The following is a 23,031-nucleotide window of genomic DNA, read 5'->3' as shown; positions in this document are numbered from 1 at the left end:
AAACTTTTAATACTGACAAGGTCTTTATAAAAGATTTCTGAAAAACTATATGTTATATTTTGAAAATTTGGCTTTAATTTAAGGCTTTATATCAGCTATTTATGATTCTCTGTGTTCTAGCATTAAAATTTTAAGATTTATTTTTGTAGTATCATTTTGTGGTATCTTTTCTTAGAAATCTAGTGAAGTGTTTAACATTTGGTTTGTAATGAACGTGTTCAGTTCAAGCTCACTTAATGTCAGATCTTTACATTAAAAAACATTTTGATAATTTGATATAAAATTGAATTTAGTGGTAATTTCTCTCCTGATTTACATGAACTTTAAATAAGAAATCCACATTAGTTGCCTTTACTTTACATACACTGTCAGTGGCTACAAATAATATTGTCAACTCCTGATTGCACATTCTTACATTTTTGAAAGTTATTTAATCAAAAAAAGATGAAAATTATCCCACTGTCTTCTGTGTTTGATCTTGAAATGCTTCTTTAACTTTGGTTTATCTGACATTCTGGGAGTTTTCTGGACCTCAGATAAGTAAATTAAACTATAGAACTGAGTAACTGTCCGTTTTTTCTCAATTCTTTAACTTTGGTTTTAAACTCATTTAGTGTAAATTGAATGAAGCCTTTTTTCTTTAAACTTAGGAATGTTTTATGCATAAGAATGAATGAACAAAGAAGTGAGAATAATAGTTATTTAGTTCAACCCTTTCATTTTGCAAATGAGGAAACTGGCCCAGGGAACCTGCTTCTTTTACATGGTGGCACTGGACTGGTAGTTTAGCTACCAGCTACAACTGAAGTTGATGTCTCTAGACTCCAGTTTATTATATTAACCCACTATACCCACCTCTTAGCACTGTGTGCTTCTACATGTGAACTGTGCTGTCTACCTGAGGGTAATCTGATGATGAAAAGTGGATAATACTGGATTACACCTGAAAGTATAGCATGTAACAAATTTTTTGACTTGAGAAAAATCTAATAGTAATGGCAATTTATAGTGTTTATTAGACCTATAATTTTTTGGTCATCAATACTTTTATCTCTTTTAGAATTTATTGTTATTCACAATGGAATCATCACCAACTACAAAGACTTGAAAAAGTTTTTGGTAAGTAAAGTGACCTAAAAAGACTACCAGTCTTTGAAGAATACTTCTAATGAGAGCATTGAGGTTGTTTGTTGGGATATGCAGTAAATCCTATCTCGATGTGATCAAAGAATTCCTAAGACAGTTAAAGGATATGGTGGTTTATTGGACTTTTTTTTGTTGACAGTACAACTTTTTTGTTTCTTATATGAAAAGAAAATAATTATTTGGCTTGATTATAAATGACCCAAAAGCTTAAATAAAATTGGAATTTGGGGGGATGTCTTTGCATTGTGAGAGACCGTGTCATTTTTAAAAGATTCTAGGGTGTTAAAAGACTCAAGACAGATTGAGTGAAGGCTCCATGCCCTAAATAGCTGTGTACTATATAGTAATGGTAATGATGATGACTTCATGAGTGACTTCTCAGAGCTGTCCGGTTCAGCATTCTGCAGTGATGGAAACTTTCTATACGTGTACTGTCCCAATATGGTAGCCACTGTCCACATGTGGCTGTTGAGGTAGGATGAATGAGGAACTAAATTTGAAATTTTATTTCACTTTAAATTTAAATAGCCACGTATAGCTAATGGCCACTGTATTGGACAGTGAAATATCATCATTTAAGAAGGAATCATGGGCTTCCCTGGTGGCACAGTGGTTAAGAATCCGCCTGCCAATGCAGGGGACACGGGTTCGAGCCCTGGTCCGGGAAGATCCCACATGCCGCAGAGCAACTAAGGCCGTGCGCCACAACTACTGAGCCTGCGCTCTAGAGCCCGGGAGCCACAACTACTGAGCCCGTGTGCCACAACTACTGAAGCCCATGCGCCTAGAGCCCATGCTCCACAACAAGAGAAGCCACCACAAGGAGAAGCCCGTGCTCTGCAACAAGAGAAGCCGCCATAATGAGAAGCCTGTGCACTGCAACAAAGGGTAGCCCCCACTCGACCCAACTAAAGAAAGCCCGTGCAGCAACAACGAAGACCCAACACAGCCAAAAATAAATAAATAAATTTATAAAAAAAAGAAGTAATCATTATATTCATAATGGAATTAGTGGTTTGTGAATGTTATATATTTCATTATATTTTAATTATTTTAAAATGTATTTAATTCATATATGACATATATAGATTTATATAATTATAAGTATGTTTGGTCACCTCACTATTTTGGGTTCACCGTAATTAGATGGTGACCTTAACTTTAAAGATTGGGTAATCAGGGTGTGGTGGTCAAGAAAAGACTAGAAGTTGGGTAATGAGATTTTTGAGGAAAAATTGTGTAGAAAAGATTTAGATATTATGAATATTTCCTTGAATGGGTCAAAATTTTTTCCTTTCTAATTACAGGAAAGCAAAGGCTATGACTTTGAATCTGAAACAGACACAGAGACAATTGCCAAGCTTGTTAAGTACATGTATGACAATCGGGAAAGTCAAGATACAAGTTTTACTACCTTGGTGGAGAGAGTCATCCAACAATTGGTATTAAACCACACTTTTAAGGATAATTATTGCCAACATTAATCACAATAAACGCTTAAAAATAACTTTGATAAGTAGGAATTATGCTAATTTCTTAAGTATTTTTTGCTTTTATTTCCCATGTATATAACTATTCAACTTGAATAATTTTGAGAGACTGATGTTTTAATGATTTTACTTCTTTCACTGTAGTTTAGTGTCATGGGAACTAAAAATAATCCAAAAGCAGTTTGTCCGTAAACTATGCATACACACACATATAAACCCATACACACCACACACAAACGTGTACACAGTACGCACAGTTGGGGATTCATCACTTTCTTGCTTCCTGCTCATTCAAGTGTTCTTCTAGTCAATAACTTAGCGAAGGGTAGCTTCGGTGAAATACACACTCTTTATTCTGGGATAAATGGCTGCATGTCTCTCAGCCAGTACAGTCAACTCATTTTTCCTTATGGGGACTCTTCCTTGGCCCTGTATCTTTACAGAAAATTATTTCCCAACCCGAGAGAAAAGTGATATTGTTTTTGATCTCATCCCAGTTGTCCTAATTAAAGATTAAAGATATCAAAGATACACAAAGATCCAAATACATAGTGACTTCCACCCCCCACCCCAATCCCACTCATAACTCTGGCTTTCCCATTTAAAAGCCCTTTACTTCTCTATGAAGGTCCAACCCTTACCTCCCATCTCCACCCAAATCTTATGATGTCTGCAGCAAAAGGAGTCAGGAAGGTAGAGAAGATAGAGAACTGTTCCTTCTCTTTACTCAAGGCAGAGTAGTGTGCCTTCCCAGCCTTTTCTTGTTTCTACTCGTATAACCCAGTTTTTCTGTTCCTTCCTTCTCCTACCTTATGTTCCTCATTTATTCATTCTTGATTTCCTTAGGCCCTGTCCCTGAGGATTTTGGGTTGAGGGGGCGGTATGGTGTGCATGCTAATAATTGTGATTGTGTATATTTATGTCTCCAATATCAAGGACAAAAAGAATGGAAGTTAACAGTGGTATAGAATTACTGGGCCAGAGAATGGGTTTTGGATATGGAGCTCGGGATCTTTTCTGATTCTGCCCTTCCCTTACTAATGCGTAGTATGGGAGATGTGATGTACCTATTGAGAAGTATTGGTGGTATGTACAAAGGTGTCTTTAGAATGGTCTGTTTAGGAGCTATTATCTACTGAGCCCATTTCAAGAGTGGGCTGGGTTAAAAAGTGGATCTTGGATACATCAAAGCTCAGGAGTAAGTGTCTACCTAAAATTTAGACTCATTTATAAACTAGTGCAAAAGAGTAGCTGTGTGAACAAAACACTTCTATGCTGAAGCCAGTATATTTTAGGCATTTCACATTTGATAATTGATTATTATATATATTGCTAATGCATTTTTTTTCCCTCTATAGGAAGGTGCTTTTGCACTTGTATTTAAAAGTGTTCATTTTCCTGGCCAAGCAGTAGGCACAAGGTATATATAAATTTAATAATGACTAATAATTATATGTATTTTGAAACTTCAGAATTATAAGCTTATTCCCTGTACACTATGAATGGCCCTTCACCATAACGGCTCTGTCCTCTTTTAGAGATATTTGTGTTAGTCATCCCTTGGTATCCATGGGGGAATTGGTTCTAGGAGCTCCCGTGAATACCAAAATCCATGGATTTGCAAGTCCCCTATATAAAATGGTGTAGTGTTTGCGTATAACCTAGATACATACTCCTGTACACTTTAAATCATCTCTAGATTACTTACATACCCTAATGTAATGTAAATGTTATATACATAGTTGTAAATACAATGCAAATGGTAGTGTGTAAATAGTTGCCAGTGTGTGGCAAATTCAAGTTTTGCTTTTTGGAACTTTCTGGAATTTTTTTTCCCCGAATATTTTCAATCTGCAGTTGGTTGAATTTGCAGATGTGGAACCCATGCATATGGGAGGTCGACTGTATTTATATTCATATGCCCTTCTTGTCTGTTGTTTTACCACTATTCCGTGTAACAGAATCCCTTAACAAAGCAAAAACATTTTGGCATTTATAATTGGCCTTTTGTTTGTAGTGGGGTACCATTGTTACTTTGTGAATTTGGATGTTGAATATTTTGTAAAATATCCATATTTTTCAGAACTCTATATTCTAGACAGAGTCCTAGATAATTGTACCATTACTACTTTTGCTGGGATATTCAAGCCTAATCATGAAGTCCTTTTTAGAACAGTGTGGAACCCTAAGAGTTGGTAAGAGAGAGCTGTCTTTAAAATGAAGTCAAGGGGACTAATGTTCGTATATTGTTCACACATCAAAAGAAAGGTTCCATTTTACATTAAAAAGGAGAAAACTTCCTAATGCATCATTATAGAACAGGGGTCTGCAAACTTGTTCTGTAACAGGCCAGGTAGTAAATATTTTAGGCTTTCTGGGCCATGTTGCCTCTGTGGCAACCACTTAGTTTTGCTGTCGTAGTGTGAAAGCAGTTGTAGAAAATGTGTAGAAGAAAGGGCATGGCTGTGTTCCAGTAAAAATAGACAAACCTGGCCTGTGGGTCATAGTTGGCTGACCTCTGAATATTTTTTAAAAACTCTGTTTATGTCGTTCTTTTGTTATATCTGAAGTTGAACTTGGAGGGAGAGTTTAAACATTATTTGCAGAGCGTTCCCTCATCATTTAAATTTTGTATCATTAGTGCATTACTTATAAAAACGGTTTAATTCTGTTTAATTTTGTACTAACAGACGAGGTAGCCCTTTGTTGATTGGTGTACGAAGTGAACATAAACTATCTACTGATCACATTCCAATCCTCTACAGAACAGGTAAAAACTATTCCTACATCATGCCATGGGAAAAATGTATAAATTGAGTGTAGTAGTTACAAAGAATAATTTTCCTAAAATTGATTAAATGCCCCTTTGGTCAGATCCACTCATATATATAGTTCTGTCTAGACATGAAAAGAATTTGTTTTTGTGATTTCTCTGACAAGTAGAATTTTTTTCTGTTGTATATCCTTAGCTAGGACTCAGATTGGATCAAAATTCACATGGTGGGGATCACAGGGAGAAAGAGGTGGGAAATGCACTCTGCATGGATGGGGAGGAATCTTATCCTCTTTTGTTCATTCTTTACTAATTCTTTGTTCTTGGAGTGAATGAATGTGCTGGGCCTCTAAAAATATGCTTATTTTATGGGGAAACATATTTTGACATTATATTTCTAATTTGTGGAGTGTATTTTGTCTGTCTGCTTTTGGCATTTAGAAAACTGCTTTTAATAATTTGTTTCTTTAAGATCTCTGAGATTTGAGGAAATAGTTGAAATTTTAAAGTTTTTTCCTTTGTTTTAAATTAAAACCATGTAGGATACATTATTATAAATAAGATGCTGAGATTAGGAAAAGAGCATTGTGTTTGCGTGCTAGGCTATTGTAGGTTGACCTCTGTGGTAGTTATTTGAATAATTTAGCCTAATTTTTAACTGAAATATGTTTAAATGGATTTTGTTTTATGCATGCCATCTTACGTTTATATTTTTACATTTGATACCTGATGGGCTTTGTTTGAATTTGGAGTTTTTTTTTAATTTACATTTGAAGTTTATCTTTTTAGCTGTACAAACTGGATCATTTTATTGATATAATTAGACAAAAAATGGTGTGTTATTTTTGTTTACTTTTTTACTAAAAGCGCTCTCTGTAAAAGACACAGGGAATGGTAAATTCAGGAAATTGAAACCCATATTATTAATGCATAATTCTTGGTTTCTTGAAAAAGATGTAGCAAAGTACTCTAAACCTATTCATCTTTAGATAGTAGCTGCTTTCACTGTTTTACCTAGAGCAGAAAGTTATTTCCTTAAATAACCTTCAGTCCTGAGATGTTAGAACTTATTTTCCTCCTTGCCTCCCTCTCTTTTCAGAAAAAAAAACTAGCCTACCAGTATAAATTTTGGATCCAGAGTTCTAGATTTCTGTTAATAATTCTGCTTGTGTATATATTACTTATGTGATATGTTACCTTGTACAATGTCTTAGGCTGCTTTTAGAAGCAATGGAAAAACATTGGCTAAGGTCTTAAGAAGTTGGAAGAAAAATTTATCGTGAGACATCTTTTTGAGATCAGGGGTTGTGTTTTAGTAACCCTGATTTCTCTAGCTCCTAGTAGGTAGATAATGTATGGCTTAGCAGAGTTTAGTTTAAAAAGTACAGCCTCTTATTGAAGAGGCTGTATAAAGGGGAAAACGCTGGACTGGCTTTCAAGCATTTGCTATTTTCTCCAGGTATAGCTACTGACCAAATAAAGCAGGATGATAACAATCGTTTCCACTTAAGTGAAATCAGAGGAGATAAACAGTAGATGGGAAGACATTTTACAGATTGTAACAGACATATAGATGTCAAGTGGTAATATTCTTTTCACTTAAATAGGCAGTGATACCTTGAATTCTTCTGAATATTGTATTTAAATATACCCTGTTACTTGAAGAAGGAAATAACCAATATTTGTAGAAAGAATATGGTGAAACTCAACCCCAGTAGGATATTTTATAACCAAAGCTAGTTGTATTTAAAAATTTTTAAATGTAGGTGCTGGCCTATCCTTTTGCCTATTTTTTAATTTACCTTTTTCGTACAGTAAAGTTCACTCTTTTTGATGTACAATTTCATGAGTTCTGTCAAACGCATAGAGTTGTATAATCACCTCCACAATCAAGATAAAGAACAATTTATCCCCTAAAAAGTTCCCTCAGCTGACCCTCTGTAGTCAACCCTTGGCCCCATACCCAGCCCCTGGCAAACACTGATCTGTTTTATCTTTTTATAGTGTTATCTTCTCTGGGATGTCATCTTATACTTGTTTTTCAAAGTGTGGTATCTTTTCTGCTGTTGAATTTGGATGGAAAGAGCTATTTTACTTTCATGCCTAAAACACACCAAATAATCATGGATTGTGGAGAACTTTGAATGTATGTTACTAAGAATAATTACTATCAAGTTTTTATAGACTTGCATTTTAGAGGATGGACACTATATGAGTTTTTACAAGTATATTTATGGTATCCTCTGGCCATTGTATCCATTGGTTACAAGGTCCACTATGTCCTGATCTTAGAGAAAGGTGCTTTTTTGTCTCTGTGACATTTATATAGCCTTCAGTTAATAGTATTTTCTGTATTTGGCAAATTTGTCAAACTTCATTATGCCTTCTAGTTTTGACTTCAGTTGTGAATAAGCAGAGAGGAAAAAAGTTCTTCAACAATAGCTTGACAAATTAAGTAGAAATGCCAGAATTCTAAAGTGCTAGAATTAAAAGATATTATCATTGCAAAAGGACTATACTTTATCCTGACATAAAAGTAATGTAAGAAAATCCAGTTTTAAGAAAGGAGAGGTTCTGGTTTTATAGTTCCAGTCCTTAGCAGTAGCTGCCATGTATGATATACCATGGTTAGAGAGTTATAAGTATCTTTGTTTTGTTTTTAGATCAGAATTAGTGTAGCCTGAACTTTGACTTGTTATGCTGACTTGCTGTTAAAATCTAGAGAAGTTTTGTTAGGAGATAATAAAAATATGCCACTAGGCTTCATTTTATTTTTCACTGCACAGTTTTGATATTTTTAATGTAATTTTAATGATAAGTTTAAGTATACAAACTTATATGTATTAATTTCATTAAGTTTTGTATGAAGTTAAATTAAAATTAGGCTATACGTACATTAAAAATGACAGTGACATTAATTATTTGCCTTTTACTTGGAAAAGAAATATTACATTAAAGAACGTATAACACAGCACTGTATCTGCCACGCTGTCTTTAATAGTTGCTCTTTCACTCTATGCCCGTTGTTCTTGTTGGCTTGTTGCATGGAAATAGGGGGATCTACCTGGCATTGAAAAGTTGCTGGAATTATTTTGCATTGCTATGTTTTTTTGTTGATTTTGTAGAAAATTTTGTATATTTATATATCAGCCATGGTTTTCTAGATATGTGCTGATTCTGTTAACTCTATAATTTAGGCAAAGATAAAAAAGGAAGCTGTAATCTCTCTCGTGTGGACAGCACAACTTGCCTTTTCCCCGTTGAAGAAAAAGCAGTGGAGTATTACTTTGCTTCTGATGCAAGGTGAGCTTCCTTGGTTGATTCAGAGAGAATTCTTAGTAAAACTGCTCATGCTACAAGAAACCAAGAAGTCATTTTGTATATATCTAGTCATGCTGTAGAGGAGAAGTTTGTTAATTAAGGATGTGAAGGTGACCTTTTTGGAGATTGTGTTCTAGAATGTTTTTGCTCTCAATTCAAAGTATGTAGGTCAGTGTACAAGGGAGATAAGTCCTGAGACTTGTTCTGGTGTATTTACTCTGAGCTCATGTTTTTTTTTTTTTCCTCCTCTTTTAAGAGCCTTAACCTAGGTTTTATAGGAAGGAGAGATTTTAGATTGGAGAGTAGAATGGCTTAGGAGCATGCCAATTATAGTGTAATTGCTAACCTATATTGTAGTTTTAATCCAACGTGGACATATCTTTTTAATTCAGAAGTAATTGGCAGCAAAATCACTTTTATATAGGAAATCGTATTAGACTAGGACATTTTGAGAGAAAATGCAGTGGGGATGCTTAGAGGCATTTATAAATGAAATTCGAACAGTAATGAGGCTAAAATGGAATCACTCAAATCGCCAACAGCTATTTGAATCATTCATTGTGCCTGAAAGTAAGGGGATCTAAAAATGAATGATCATGCAGTTCACAACTGTAGGGGATGTATTATCTCAGTGAGAAAACAAGCTTCATGGTTTTCTAAATTTTACAGGTGTGTAAGGTATGTAGTCGGTGCTGAGATGTGTCATTGCTGTCATTAGGTAGGTTTGTTACAGAGTTGGCAGTTTTGGCTTAAATAATCTGGAAGTTGCAGAAGTGTCTCAGCCTCTTTTCATTCACTCATGCGTTCATATTGAACACTCCAGCAAAGCCATGTGCTCAGCTCAGGAGATAATGGCGGGTAAGAATAAAAATATTACTTGTCCTTAAGGAGCTCTTCCTTAATGGGAGAGACAAATTTTAGTCAGTGGTCACCAAGTATAGAATTCCAGCTGTGACATGAACTACAGAATGCTTATAACAGGGTGACTTAACCCTCCTATGGGTACATTTCTTTAAGGGAATGGTTCTTGAACTGAGAGTTAAGGAAATATTAGGAGTTAATTAGGTAAGGAGGTGGAGGGAAGAACAGTCATTCTCTGCAGATGGATCAGCCTGTGAAATCTTGGGCTGGGTGTGAGTGTGGCTGGAATAGAGAGAGGAAGTTTGGTGGGAGACAAGGCCAGAGAAAGAGGTAGGAGTCATGGTAAAGGCATTTTGCTGTTTTCCTAAGAGCTAAAGGGAAGCTGTTGAGCAATGTGCTGGTGAGGGAGAAATCTTGATTAGGGTTGTCTTTTGATGTCCATTTTGGCAGAAATGGAGAGTGGATGGAGGGAGGTTAGAGGGAATGTGGGTGGAAGTTGGAAGGTTCCTGCAGTAGTTCAGCCAAGGGCTGATGGTAGCTTGAACCGGTTTGTGGTGGTGGACACAGAGAGAAGCTTTGGGAAATATTTAGGAATTATGATTGGAGGACTGGTGATAGGTAGGATGAGGAGGAAATAAGCATGCTTTCTCATCTGATCTCATCAGATTGGTTGCCACACAGAGTTCCTTTTCTTCATTGTCTGCAGTGACCACCCCCCTCCTTCATTTCCCTGTAGGGAATGGCATTGATAACCAGAAAGTTATCAGAGATATTGCAGGTTGATAGACTTTGTATTTAAACTTGGTCCTTTTGTCCTAATGATAGTTGTGTTTATAATAATCATCCTAGATTATTGATTGTACTGTCTCCTTGAACATTTTTAGTGCTGTCATAGAACACACCAATCGTGTCATCTTTCTCGAGGATGATGATGTCGCTGCAGTGGTGGATGGCCGTCTTTCTATCCATCGAATTAAACGGACTGCGGGAGATCACCCTGGACGAGCTGTGCAGACCCTCCAGATGGAACTCCAGCAGATCATGAAGGGTGAACCTTTCTATCCTGTTACACCTTGGTGTCCTCGATGGAAAGGATATTTTCTCCTTCCTGACCTGGTGTAGGAATCTGATAATATAGATTAGTGAAGGGATAACCCCAGAAAGGGGGATGATTCTTTGGAGAAATTATCTGCTGTTTTGACAATACTTCTTCAAACGAATTCATGGTTTCTTGTTTCTAACATGAAAAAAGAAATCAATTATTTAAGTGGTACTTGATGTTTTAAGATACTTTATAAACATAGTTTGTGTTCTATTCTTTGTTCCTCTCTTATTCTCTCTGTGCTTCAGTTTTCTCATATATGAAATGGGGATAATAGGATTTACCTCATTAAGGTTGTTTTGGGGATTAAGCCCTTACAACAGTGTCTGACATGCTTAGTGAGCTCTACATAATGTTTGCTACTATTAACTATTATGATTATGGTGATTGTGGTTTTTATTGGTCTTTCTGATGGGGTTGTGGTGAAAAACAAGCTAACATTTATTGCATAATGGCTATATGTCAAGTCTTCACTATATTAATCCACACTACCACGCTATGAAATAGCTGCTAGAACATATTATTTTACAGATTAAGGAATTTCCCAGAGCTGCTTAGCTATTAAAAGATAGAATCATGATTTGAACGTAGATCTGACTCTAAAACTTAAGCTTGTCCCACTCCCCTGTTTTTCTATAATTGCATATTTTAGGTGTGAAGTTAATAAAAGTATTTTTCCTCCTTGTTCATTTTTCTTCCCATTGGGTAAAATGTCATATATGAATATTCTCTACTTCATGACCTTTCATTTCATTTCATTTACTAAGATTATATTAAAGGAGATAGACTTTTAGTTGAATACAAATTTCTTATCCTTTGGCTTGTTAATTTTTGTTTTAATGATACAATTTGTATCACTTTAGGCAACTTCAGTTCATTTATGCAGAAGGAAATTTTTGAGCAGCCAGAGTCAGTTGTGAACACAATGAGAGGAAGAGTCAACTTTGATGACTATACTGGTAATTACATGTGAATTATGTTATTATTTCAAAGTTTCTCATGGGGGTTGACATTGACAGCCTTATAGGGTTCATTGTCCTTTGTAGAATAACTATGGCTGCCAGCCATCAGTGGAGCCCAGTCCTCTTTTAAAAGTCCTTCAGTGTGTGATTCCACTGATATGAGGTGTATCTAAGTTAGTCAGATTTGTAGAGACAGAAGGTAGATTAGTGGTCACCAGGGGCTGGGGAGAGGGGGAAATGTGGAGTTAGTGTTTAACGGGTATAGAGCTTCAGTTTGGGATGATGCCAAAGTTCTGAGATGGGTGATGGTCATGATTGCACAATAATGTGAATGTGCTTAATACCACTGAACTGTACACTTACAAATAGTTAAAACGGTAAATTTTATGTTATGTATATTTTACCACCATGAAAAATAAGGGAATGATAATAATGGTTGCCAGGAGCTGAAGGGACGGGAGTGGAGAGTGACTGCTAATGGATACGGGTGTTTTGGAAATGATGAAAGTCTAAAGTTAGATAGTGGTAATGGTTGCACAACTCTGAAATACTAAACACCACGATCATACACTTTCAAAGGATGAATTTTATGGTAAGTGACATACCTCTAAAATGGTTATGAAAAATATAAAAAATGCCTAGGAAGTCACATTTGAAAATTGTTGTCAGTTATGGGACTATTAGGGTGATTTTTCTGGAGAAAAAAAAAGTCCTTCAGTGTACCATTAAGAACATTTAACTTCTTTTCAGTACAAAAATCCTTTATTGGGCACCTACTGTGTACCAGGGACTGTTCTGAACACTGTGAATTCTCAGAAGAATGGGACCTGGTCCCCTTGTTGGGAAGCTTGCTGTATCTGTTCAGCCTAGGTTTTCTCTCTCAGTTTATAAATGAGTGAAGTGTGAACTTCCCAGAGGTTTTCCAGGTGTTTGCCTAACACCTTATGGGGTAACCTGTACCTTCCTGCCTGTTTAAGGTGGGGTGACAGTGCAGCTCTGGTCTTACTTCTGGAAGTTCTCTCTAGACCTTGTGTTGCAGGAGTTTCTGCACCTTGCTGAGATGAGCTTGAGATTGACTTTCTGTGGTCATAGGACATCCATAGCTATTTATCGCTAAATCAGATTTTTGGAACATTCTTCATGACCAGTTTGATAAACAGTTTAACAAACAAGCTTTGGGCTAAGCTTCTCAGTGTTAGGAATCAGTTTTGGAGAAATTATATCTGGTATGCAACAATCTTTTCCTGAATTTCTGTGTTATACATATAATATTAAGTGCCTTCTCTTTTATGTCACGTCCTGCTAACTGATAGAGAATGATTCTCTGAATAAATGCGGTTTTTGTATACTTTTCTTTTCTGGAGGCATCAGACTCTTTCTCAGCAGGAGAGATTTGTCGAAGGCTGAATTATAAGTTGAACATCTGGTGAACATGGTGTGTGGAGCACCATGCTGAACATATCAGGGACTGTAGGAAAGTTATCTCTGCTGCGGTCTCCTCCTTGAGGTTCTTAGAAGGGGGATGAATACATAATTAACTATTTAAAGAAAGGTAAAATATGATAAATGACATTAGAAACACAGTTTAATGTTGAAATGTTTAAAGTTTGGTGTTGAATTTAGAGAAAGTAGAGAATGAATCTGTTTGTGGACAGGGGGCCAGGGAAGGCTCCATGAAATAGGCAGGTGGTGGTTTAAAGGATTTGGAAGGTTTGAACAGGTAAAGATGAGATGGGAGCATTGCAGTTGGGTAGAATGCATCTGCTAAGAAGAGATATTAGAAAACCATCAGAAATTTGTTTGTGAAATAATATGTAGTCCAGTTTGCCTGCCACATCTAGTACTTGAAGAGGAATAGAGAGCAGTAAGTCTAGGGAAGAAGGTGAGAGGAACTGCCCAGGAGGGCCGTGAATGCATTCTATTGAGTGTGAACTGCCCAGGAGGGCTGTGAATGCATTTTGTTGAGTGTGAAGGGTACCTCCCTTTGTAGAAATTGCAGAGCTGTTAGGAGGCTTAGGAGCCAGGGGTGATCGGAGCTTTACTGAAGTGACCTGGGTACCAGTCTCCAGTGTGCACTGGAAGAGCGAGAGGCTGAGATGCAGTCGCCAGTAAGGATGTTGTCCCATCTGGGGTAAAGCAATGGGGAATGGGAGTGGCAGTGGGGGCCAGGAGAGAAACAGGAGCACTCCAAAGCAGGACCTGTTATCTGCTTGTGTGGGAGAGGGGGTTTGTGGAAGGTGGTTGAACTGGAAGAACGGGGAGAGTAGCAGTAAATACTATTATGGTATGGAATGGAAATAAGATTAGGAGAAAGTTTTGTTTTATAAGGGAAAAGAAGGAGATAAACTTTGAAAAGTCATGATTTTAAAAAGCACTTTTATCTATGGTATGTGTTCCTCATAAAAGTTCTGTAATATAAACAGGATAGCCGTTATCTTTTTTTGTTGTTAAGATAAGGAATTTGAGGCTCTGTCAGTTTGCAGTCTGGCCAAAGGTCACACCGCCAGTCATTTATGGAGCCAGACTAGCCTCCAGTGTTCAATGGTGTTCCCGCTCCATCCCACCCCTTTCCTCCAGGCACTCCTGCTGTAGCAGTGGTCTCCCTTACCAGAAGTAGGAGCCTCTCCAAAGCATCAATTCAGACCATGGGCGACTCCTTCCAGAACTATCCCAAAGGCCCCTCAGCCATCAGGGAATTTGCTAGGACTAATTTTAGGGAAACGCTTGTGACCAGCTAATCTCACTGTCCAACCTCCCTGTCCTTCTTGGTCATCATCTGAAATATAAGTCTCTCTGATAGTCTGTCTACTTTATACTTAGTCATCTCCAAACTGATTTGCCTTTGCATGACTCCCTACCCAGCCTCTTAATGTTGTTTCCTTTTCCCTCAAGTCTTTTCAATACATGCCGAGGTCTGAGGCAGAGGTACACGAAAAGGAACAGCAAGAATGCCAGTCTGGCTGGGGTGGCCTGGGTGAGAGGAGAGGTGCTAGGAGATTAGGTCAGAGTGAAGCAGGAGGCAGGGCTTGTGGCCACTTGAAGGCCATATAAAGAGTTTGGACTTCATTCCAGAGTTACTTGGGAAGCCAGTGAAGCTTTTCGTTGTTTTATTTTCTACTTAGCTAGTTTCTTAAAATAGAGAAATATAATCGGCCCTCTCAGTATTGAAATTTAAAAGGAAGAACGTAAATTATCCAAAAATATAAAAAGCAAAACATATACCTTGGTTCCATTTTGTAACTAGTTAAGGTAGAAGAAAAGAGTGGAGGAGATAAAGAGCAGGGGCAGAGTAGGCAGACCGACGGTGGGTCACATGGAGAAGGATGCTGCCCACGGGCATGCTCACTGCTCTCATCAGCCAGACGCTGAACTGTCTGGTAGCCACACAGTGCCTTGGACAGTATATTCACTTGGTAGGTGCTCAGAATATTAGTTGAATAATTGAATGAATGTTGGATGAAAATTTCTCACAGAAAACTAGCCATGTGTAGAAGGACCCATAGACAAGGCACCCTTAGCAGAACACATACGTGGCTATAGAGACAGAAGGAGGACAGACTCCTTGGAGGGTTTTGTGATCAGATTTATGTTTTTAACGAATCCCTCTAAAAGATCATTCTGGCTGTGAGTGGAGAACAGGCTCTAGGAGGTAGAGAATAGAAGTTAGGAGAGTACGGCTCTTGTCCAGGGGAGGGATATTGGACTTGGCTGATGACGTTAGAGGTACAGTTTGAAGGTGGGGCTCACAGGACTTGCTTGTGCAGTCGCTGTTGAGCAACCAAGGATGGATGACCCTGCCATTAGGTGAATGGGGTGGCATTGACTGAGATGGGAAAGACTGAGAGGAGAGTGGTTTATATTGTGTTCAGAGCACTGTTCTGGGCATGTAATGGAGATGAACACAACTAAGACAATTTTTTTTCCCAAGCAGGCTTACTGAGATATAATTAGGTATAATAAAATTGACTGTTCTTAATGTATAATTCAGCGAGTTTTGACCAACTTCCACAACATGCTCATAATCCTAAACAGCCGGTACAACAATCAAGAGTTAGCACAGATCCTTCACCGGAAAAATTTCCCCAAGCCCCTTTGTAGTCAGCCCTTTCCCCACCTCCAGCCGCCAGCATCTACTGATCTACTATTGTCCGTGTCCCTATAGTTCTGCCTTTAAGATACCTTTTAATCTGAAGAGAGGAATGTAAAAATGACCAAACAAGGTAGGATGTGGTAGATACTGTAGTTGTGTAGGCGTGTCAGGGGGTGAGGAAGGTTAGTTACAAGTTGGGGGTGGCCAGTTAAGTTCAGACTTACTTAGTTTACATTTCAAAATGAGAGAGAACTGCGCTTCCTAAGAGGAATATGAATGCTTTTAAAACAGCAATGTTGTTTCCCAGATTGGCATTGGCCACTCGTGAAAAGCGATTACCTGTTTCATATGGTTCTTTCCTAAATAATTATATCCACAAACTTTTATTTCAGTGAATTTGGGCGGATTGAAGGATCACATTAAGGAGATCCAGAGGTGTCGGCGTTTGATTCTTATCGCTTGTGGAACAAGTTATCATGCCGGTGTAGCAGTAAGTGGCTTCTTAAAATTTTAGTTGTGTCATTTTGGGTATTAGAAGATATCTGCAGATAAACAGTATCTCCAGTAACACACCATGTAAAACTATTTTTTGTTAAAACATCGTGTTTTGTTTTCATGTTGTGATGGCAAAAATCAAGAAGGTTGGGGAGAGAAATTTTAATAGCTACTTGGAATTATTTATCAATGGATCATCTGCTTTAGAAAGGTCCTTAGATATACAGGTAGACCGCCTGCAACTAACTTCATGAAAGGCAAAGAGTGGAAAGTTCTTATGCCATCCTGGCCTTGCAGTCCACAGCGCATGCCTACTTCTGTTAGAGCCATCACTGGGTTTTGTGTATCATTGTTCACTTGCCTCAGACAGATGGCTGTGTGAACCTCAACAGGATTTTACTAGGTAGGCACATTTCTGCAAAGAAAGGAAGTCTTCTTTTTGATAGACTTTGTTCTTTAAATTGTTATTTTGGAGGCTGAAATTCTGTATCAAAGATGTGTGTTGGTTGTCAATATAGAAGCTTAGGAATTTAATAGTCTTTTAGTCCAATAAATCAGATCCACATGTAGTTTCCCTTGTAAAGAGACAGGTTATGTGCTGTTGATGTCAACTCCTGTAAGTACAGAAAACCCTTACACACTCAGTTTCTACTTTTAGGATTGATTTCCAGAGTTCATGACAGTAATTTTTTTATTTGCTGGGGCATAAATATTAATTATCTACACTCGTGGGAGCCATTCATTTGACGAGTGAGTGAAACTAGCTGGTCACCCAACCCTTGCATCTCAATAGGCTTTCTTCTTCTCTAAAGCACCCCCTTCTCCCTCCCCTCCCCACCCCCCACCCCAAATTACATGGTCCTAAAAAGGAAAATCTGTGCAGTTTTGAAGGGAAGAGTTGTTAGAAAGTGATTGTTTTGAGCACTGGAAAAAAAAATGAATTAAAGAAAGACATTAGTGTAAATTAAGGGATTGCCTAATTTAGTGGTGGCTTAGATCTATTATTGAATGAGCCCTCTATGCAGAAATACAAAATTTGATTAAATGTTTCATCCAATGCTAAACCTGAATTGTGGGGCATAAATTACATATATTCTGTGTTAGAATTCTCTAATTTGAGAAGATGTAAGGGTTTTGTTTTGTTTTGGGTTTTCTGGTGGATGCTGAGACTACTGTAGTTAACAAACAAATATTAGAAATCCTGTGTGGTTTAGCATACAAAATAGTGTCCTTGAATTAATTCTAGCTAGGTTATCTACTCTACCCTCCATACTACAGGGTTTGAAAATAGTGAGCTTTCTTAAACAAGATTTTTAAAGTATATTGACTTTTTTTGAGAAACAGCATTCTTTAATAATACATAGTGTTTCTGAAGTGCTTAATTTTTCATTCAGTGTTTTTGATACATCTGTTATTATCTCATTTGAAACTCTCAGTGATTTGGTATTATATGAATTGTCATTTAAAGATTAGGAATTGGGAATTTAGAGTTGATATACAAGCTAACTCAGAACAGTGCTTTTTCCACTTCTCAAAACATTTTATACGTGCATTTATTTATACATGCATTGATAATTGTCTAAAGAGACTTGTGCTAAAATATTAACAGTGCTTATCTCCTGGGTGGTGGGATTTTGGTTATTTTATTTTTTTATGCTTTAATCTCTGTTGTTTGTATTTTCTAACATTGCATTATGTATCATTTTTATAATCAGAAAAAGTGAAAACTATACATTGAGTCTGAGGAAGTCCAGTGAAAAAGAGTATTTGATGTAAAGTTGTATGACCAAGTCATCTTTTCTCTGCAGACACGTCAAGTTCTTGAAGAGCTGACTGAGTTGCCTGTTATGGTGGAGCTAGCCAGTGATTTCCTGGATAGAAACACCCCAGTTTTTCGAGATGATGTTTGCTTTTTCATTAGTCAGTCAGGTATGCTAATTTTAAAGACTTAAAGAAAAGGAAAGTCATTCTTTCTAACAACTATAGCATATGTTGGCAAAACTGATATTTAAAGATAAACTGGTTATAGCAGATAACTTGTCAAATACAGGCTTATTTTGATGTTATGGAATTCTTAATGAGTTAGTAAAATCAACACATTTTATACTCAGAAGAGCTGAATTTTTAAAAACAAAGAAGGAAAGAGGATCCTAAGAAGTCGGATCCTATTATTAAAAGTTGTACAAATTTATTCTTTTAAGTACATGTTTTAAATTTTATTTAAAACAAATGAGGGGAAAAGGGAGGGAGCTATGAATTGGGAATTTGGGATTGACAGATACACACTACTATATATAAAATAAACAACAAGGACCTACTGTATAGCACAGGGAGCTATACTCAGTATCTTGTAATAATGTATAATGGAAAAGAATCTGAAAAACATATATATGTATAACTGAATTACTTTGATGTACAACTGAAACACTGTAAATCAACTGTACTTCAGTTAAAAAATAATAATAAAACAAATGATATTGTTGAAAGAGTAGTCAGTTTCCTGTTTTTGCATCTAAAAAACAGCATATGTTGACTGCTCTGTGTGTTACTTTTGTCTTCCTTTTTACCCAGGCGAGACAGCAGATACCCTGATGGGTCTTCGGTACTGCAAGGAGAGAGGAGCTTTAACTGTCGGGATCACAAACACGGTTGGCAGTTCCATATCAAGAGAGACAGACTGTGGAGTTCACATCAATGCTGGGCCCGAGATTGGGGTTGCCAGCACAAAGGTAAGTTCTTGACTTAGTTCTCATGTGATTATTTACATAATCATAGTGTTGGTGAAACAGACTAATCTGTATCTTATATTTCATTTCTTAGCACTTATAGAATTCATATTGTTTACTAATCGTAATTATCGTAAGCCTTAAGGGTCAGTAATAAATAAAACACTTGTTGTCCCCCTTCCTCACACTCATCTTAAGAGTTTAAAAGGGACAAGCCTATATAATGTAAAGTTCATTTTGTAAACGTCTCTTCTGACTATCTGCATTCAACACATATTCCTCCTGCTATGTGGGGTGGGATATGTGGTAAGTATAATGCCCCCTCTTAATTAAGTATAGTAGGGAATTAGAAAAATAACAAATTAGAAACACCCAGCTTAAGTCTAATAATTTTTGACATTTTTATTTACAGGTTTATACTATCCTAATAAATGTGCCAAAATATACACACTCCCTTTGAAGTTTGTAAAGAGGAGTACACTTTTGGTATAAAATTTGGCTATTTAAAAAAATAAATTGAGTATTATATGACAATATCTGTTTCTCTTTAGATATACATCTGTGGAGACTTAAAAGCACCTTCATTTTCATTTTTAAGGCCTAATGAGACTGCTTTCTTCTTTGAAATTGGGATATGCATAAATTTAGTACTAGTAATAAAAATAGGAATCATAGAAAGTTGTATAAATGCAAAAGATGTTCTCCACAAATATATTACTCTTTATAGTTTCAAATTTTCAGTTTCTTGTCTTTTTCTGCCTAAGTCTAATATTTGTTACTGATTGTTGAATAAGATGCTTAGGTTTTGGTGGATTTGAGTTTAATTAAGGGGAGATGATGTTAACATATACAAACCACATTTGGTTCTTTTTCCATTTAAAGAACCTCATGGGGAATTTTTTTGTGGAAAAGTTATAATTCTTAAGTAAAAACTCTGAGTGAGGTTTTTGTTTCTTGGTTACTTTGATATTGCTAACGCTATAATTTACCGAAAACTGAAGCCTGAATTTTCTCCATGTGGTGATTAAAACATATAAGATATTTGTGCTTGGGTTTCCATTCTGTGCCTGAATGAATAAACAGCTGCCCTCAGCAGCAGCTTGTGGATTCTTGGAACAGTGTCCAGACAGACAGCTTTGATCAGTGATTAGAATCCCAGACCCTTCATTCAAACACATTTGAAGCAAGGGCTTCAGTGTGGCATGTGTGGGATGTGGGATCATACCACTGAGTGGAGGCTATTGACTTATCTTTTTATTGAATCTTTCTTGATCTGTGAGCTGCCAGGGGAAATGCAGTTTTTTTGATTTCTAATTGTATCATTCATGAAAACTTACATTTTCCTCAATGTTTTATTATAATATTCAAACATACAGCAGAATTAAAAGAATTTTACATGAACACCTGTATACCCATCACCTAGATTCTGCCATTAACCTTTTTTCTACAGCTTTATTGAGGTATGATTTTCATACCATAGTATTCACCAATTTTAAGTGTATATGGTTTTAGTAAATTTGGCTGTTTATCACCACAGTCCAATTTTAGAAGACTTAATCACCTGAAAAAGTTCCTTTGTCCCCCTTTCCAGTCAGTTCCCACTCCTACCCCTCTGCCTCAGCCTCAGGCAAGTATTGCTTTCTCTTGCTATATTATTTCATTTTCTAGAAATTTCTTATAAATGGAATTGTATAATACATGTCTTTTGTATCTAGCTTCTTCCATTTAACATGACGTTTTGAGATTTTTTCATGTGTTATTTGTATCAGTAGTTTTTTTTTTTTTCTGTAAGTCTTTTTCTAAAATCTTTTTGTTTTGAAATAACTATAGATTTATAGGAAGTTGCAAAGATAGTAGAGAAGTCCATGTACTCTTTACCCAGGTTCTTCCAATGGTTACATCTTGTATAGGAAAATAAGCACCTTTTTATAGTATATACTGTAATTCTTTAAAAAAAATGGCTCCCTGAAAAATTTTAGTATTATGGCAGCTTAGTCTTAGTTTAATTTTTCTTGGATTCTAAAGTAATTTTGTTTTCCTTAACTGCCATAGACATTCTGGGCTTGGAGTTATTTAAAAGTTTTAGGGTGTTTAGTTATAGATCATTTCTGAATGGCAAATATAAGTTTATATGTTAATGGGTGATGAAAGAAATTCTAATTATCCTGATCCCTGGGCTCCATGATAGAGCTAGCATAAGAATTCTATTATCTTGATGATTAATTCCCAACTTTGCCTGAAAAACTGTCAAGGATAGAGAGATATTATTAAATTTCTCAGAATGTTTGACCATAGACAATTTGATATTTCTGTAGAAATCGATGGGTATAACTGTGCAGACTCAGTAATTCTTGTATGTTATTGCAGGTGTTTAGAAGTTCACCACAGTACTGACTTTTGTTGATTTAAAAAAAAATAAACCAATATAACTTTTATTTTTGGCTGAATAAAAAGTAAAACCAAGTTGAAAAGTTCAGAGTCAGCATTGTCCTGGTAAATTCTTTCAAACCTCAGTAATTCTAAATGTGAGGGGTAGCTTATTTTTTTCATAATTGGTTGCTTGGTATGTATTGATGAAATGAAAAACATGAAATTGGAAATTAAGCTGAATGCAATAGAAAAAATATGTGCATTAAAGTTACTCTGTTTAATATTTGCTTTTAAAAAACCAGTGCTGAGATGTTTTAAGTCCAAACAAAGAAGCATACTCTGTAGAATAACATTTTTAGTTATGGGCTGGAGGAACTAGAATACTCATTATCTGATCATTTTGGATTGGAAACAATTTAGGTATCCCAGGAGTCCAAGATATTGGGTCTCTCCCTCTGTCCTGATAGTATATTTTGTGATTAATTGGTTTATTGAAAAGTAAACTTCAGTAGAAAGAAGTAGACTGGGAAGGACTGGAACTTAGAATACAGGTATGATCATTAGACTGGAGGCAAGGGACTGAAAATCCACTTTAGTGCTAAAGGGAAAAAAATCCCAGTCTGCCAGTGGAACACATAGGAGCACAGGGACAGGTAGCTGTGGAGGAATGTATGAGCACCTGGTAGCTGGGACATGCAGCAAGAGAAAACAGGGAATCTAATTTAACTATTGGGAAGGTAAGGAGCATTAGCAGACTGTGATTTTATTGTACAGGAGGCTCATTATCCACATTATGACAGGAAAATATTCACTCATGACGTGATCCCTTATCCAGAGAAGAGTAGTAGAAATTCAGCATATAATCTACAAAAAAACCCAGGATGAATTATTAAAGTTAAAATTATTCATAGCACTGTAGCTGACAATATCACAGTAATCCTAGTGATTAATAATAAAAATGTAAACAAAAACCTCAAATGCCTGGAACATAAAAACGTTTCTTTAAATAACTTGAGTTAGAACCATATCAGAATTGCCATTTAAAAAGAATTATTAGAAAAAATAACTATAATGAACAATATGGGTAAAAATTTAGATAGTGCAGCCAGAGTGATAGAGGTAGGTTCATAGCATTAAATGCTTCAAAAAGAAAATGAACTGAGTATTGAACTCAAAAAGGTAGAAGAAGGAAACCCAATGAAGCAGAAGGAGGCAAATAATAGAGAAAAGTGGATGAGTGAACAGCAAAATAGAAAGCTTCAGGACCTTTATCTTGGTGGGCCTTAGCTGTTCTTCTGGAACCTTCCTAGGATTTTATCTGTATTACTGCAAAGCAAAAAAGGTGCCCTTAGAATCCTTCTCAACATAATGTTTCACTGTGACAACCAGTAGGTAAGGATTGACTCTATATGAAACGTATTTGCTATCCCTATTCTAGAAGTTCTGTCCAATTTAGTAAGAAAAATTAAAACAGCAGGAAAGGAGGAAACAAATACTTATTTGTAATTGATATGATTGACTACCTGTAGAACTTAAGAAAAGTCAGAAACTTCTTAGAATGGATAAAAATTCATGTAAGGTGCTTTATAGAAAACATATATAAAATAGAAGACAGAGTAGTGAAAATCACTGATGCTGAACAGAAAAAAGAAAAGAAGAATGAAAAGAAATGAGGACAGTTTGAGAGATCTCTGC

At 36.3% G+C, this 23,031-nt stretch overlaps 1 protein-coding gene across 3 annotated transcripts in view; it reads left to right on the top strand.

Moving 5' to 3' along the window:
• The window catches only part of GFPT1 (glutamine--fructose-6-phosphate transaminase 1), a 72,574-nt gene that overhangs the window by 32,453 nt on the left and 17,090 nt on the right, over positions 1 to 23,031 (top strand). For 2 of the 3 annotated variants that reach the window (XM_082643350.1, XM_082643352.1), the window contains 11 exons: positions 1,061 to 1,119; positions 2,454 to 2,588; positions 3,995 to 4,056; positions 5,327 to 5,406; positions 5,606 to 5,659; positions 8,607 to 8,712; positions 10,476 to 10,639; positions 11,557 to 11,652; positions 16,138 to 16,235; positions 18,049 to 18,169; positions 18,812 to 18,969. In XM_082643350.1, coding sequence (XP_082499476.1) covers positions 1,061 to 1,119; positions 2,454 to 2,588; positions 3,995 to 4,056; positions 5,327 to 5,406; positions 5,606 to 5,659; positions 8,607 to 8,712; positions 10,476 to 10,639; positions 11,557 to 11,652; positions 16,138 to 16,235; positions 18,049 to 18,169; positions 18,812 to 18,969 — 1,133 coding nt within the window. The remainder of the gene's footprint in view (positions 1 to 1,060; positions 1,120 to 2,453; positions 2,589 to 3,994; positions 4,057 to 5,326; positions 5,407 to 5,605; positions 5,660 to 8,606; positions 8,713 to 10,475; positions 10,640 to 11,556; positions 11,653 to 16,137; positions 16,236 to 18,048; positions 18,170 to 18,811; positions 18,970 to 23,031) is intronic. The other variant, XM_082643351.1, reaches the window with a different exon arrangement.

This window comes from Mesoplodon mirus, assembly GCF_964341445.2.
Source record: "Mesoplodon mirus genome assembly, chromosome: 14".
In the NCBI taxonomy this organism is placed as follows: Eukaryota; Metazoa; Chordata; class Mammalia; order Artiodactyla; family Ziphiidae; genus Mesoplodon; species Mesoplodon mirus.
This window is presented reverse-complemented; position numbering and strand designations above follow the sequence as displayed.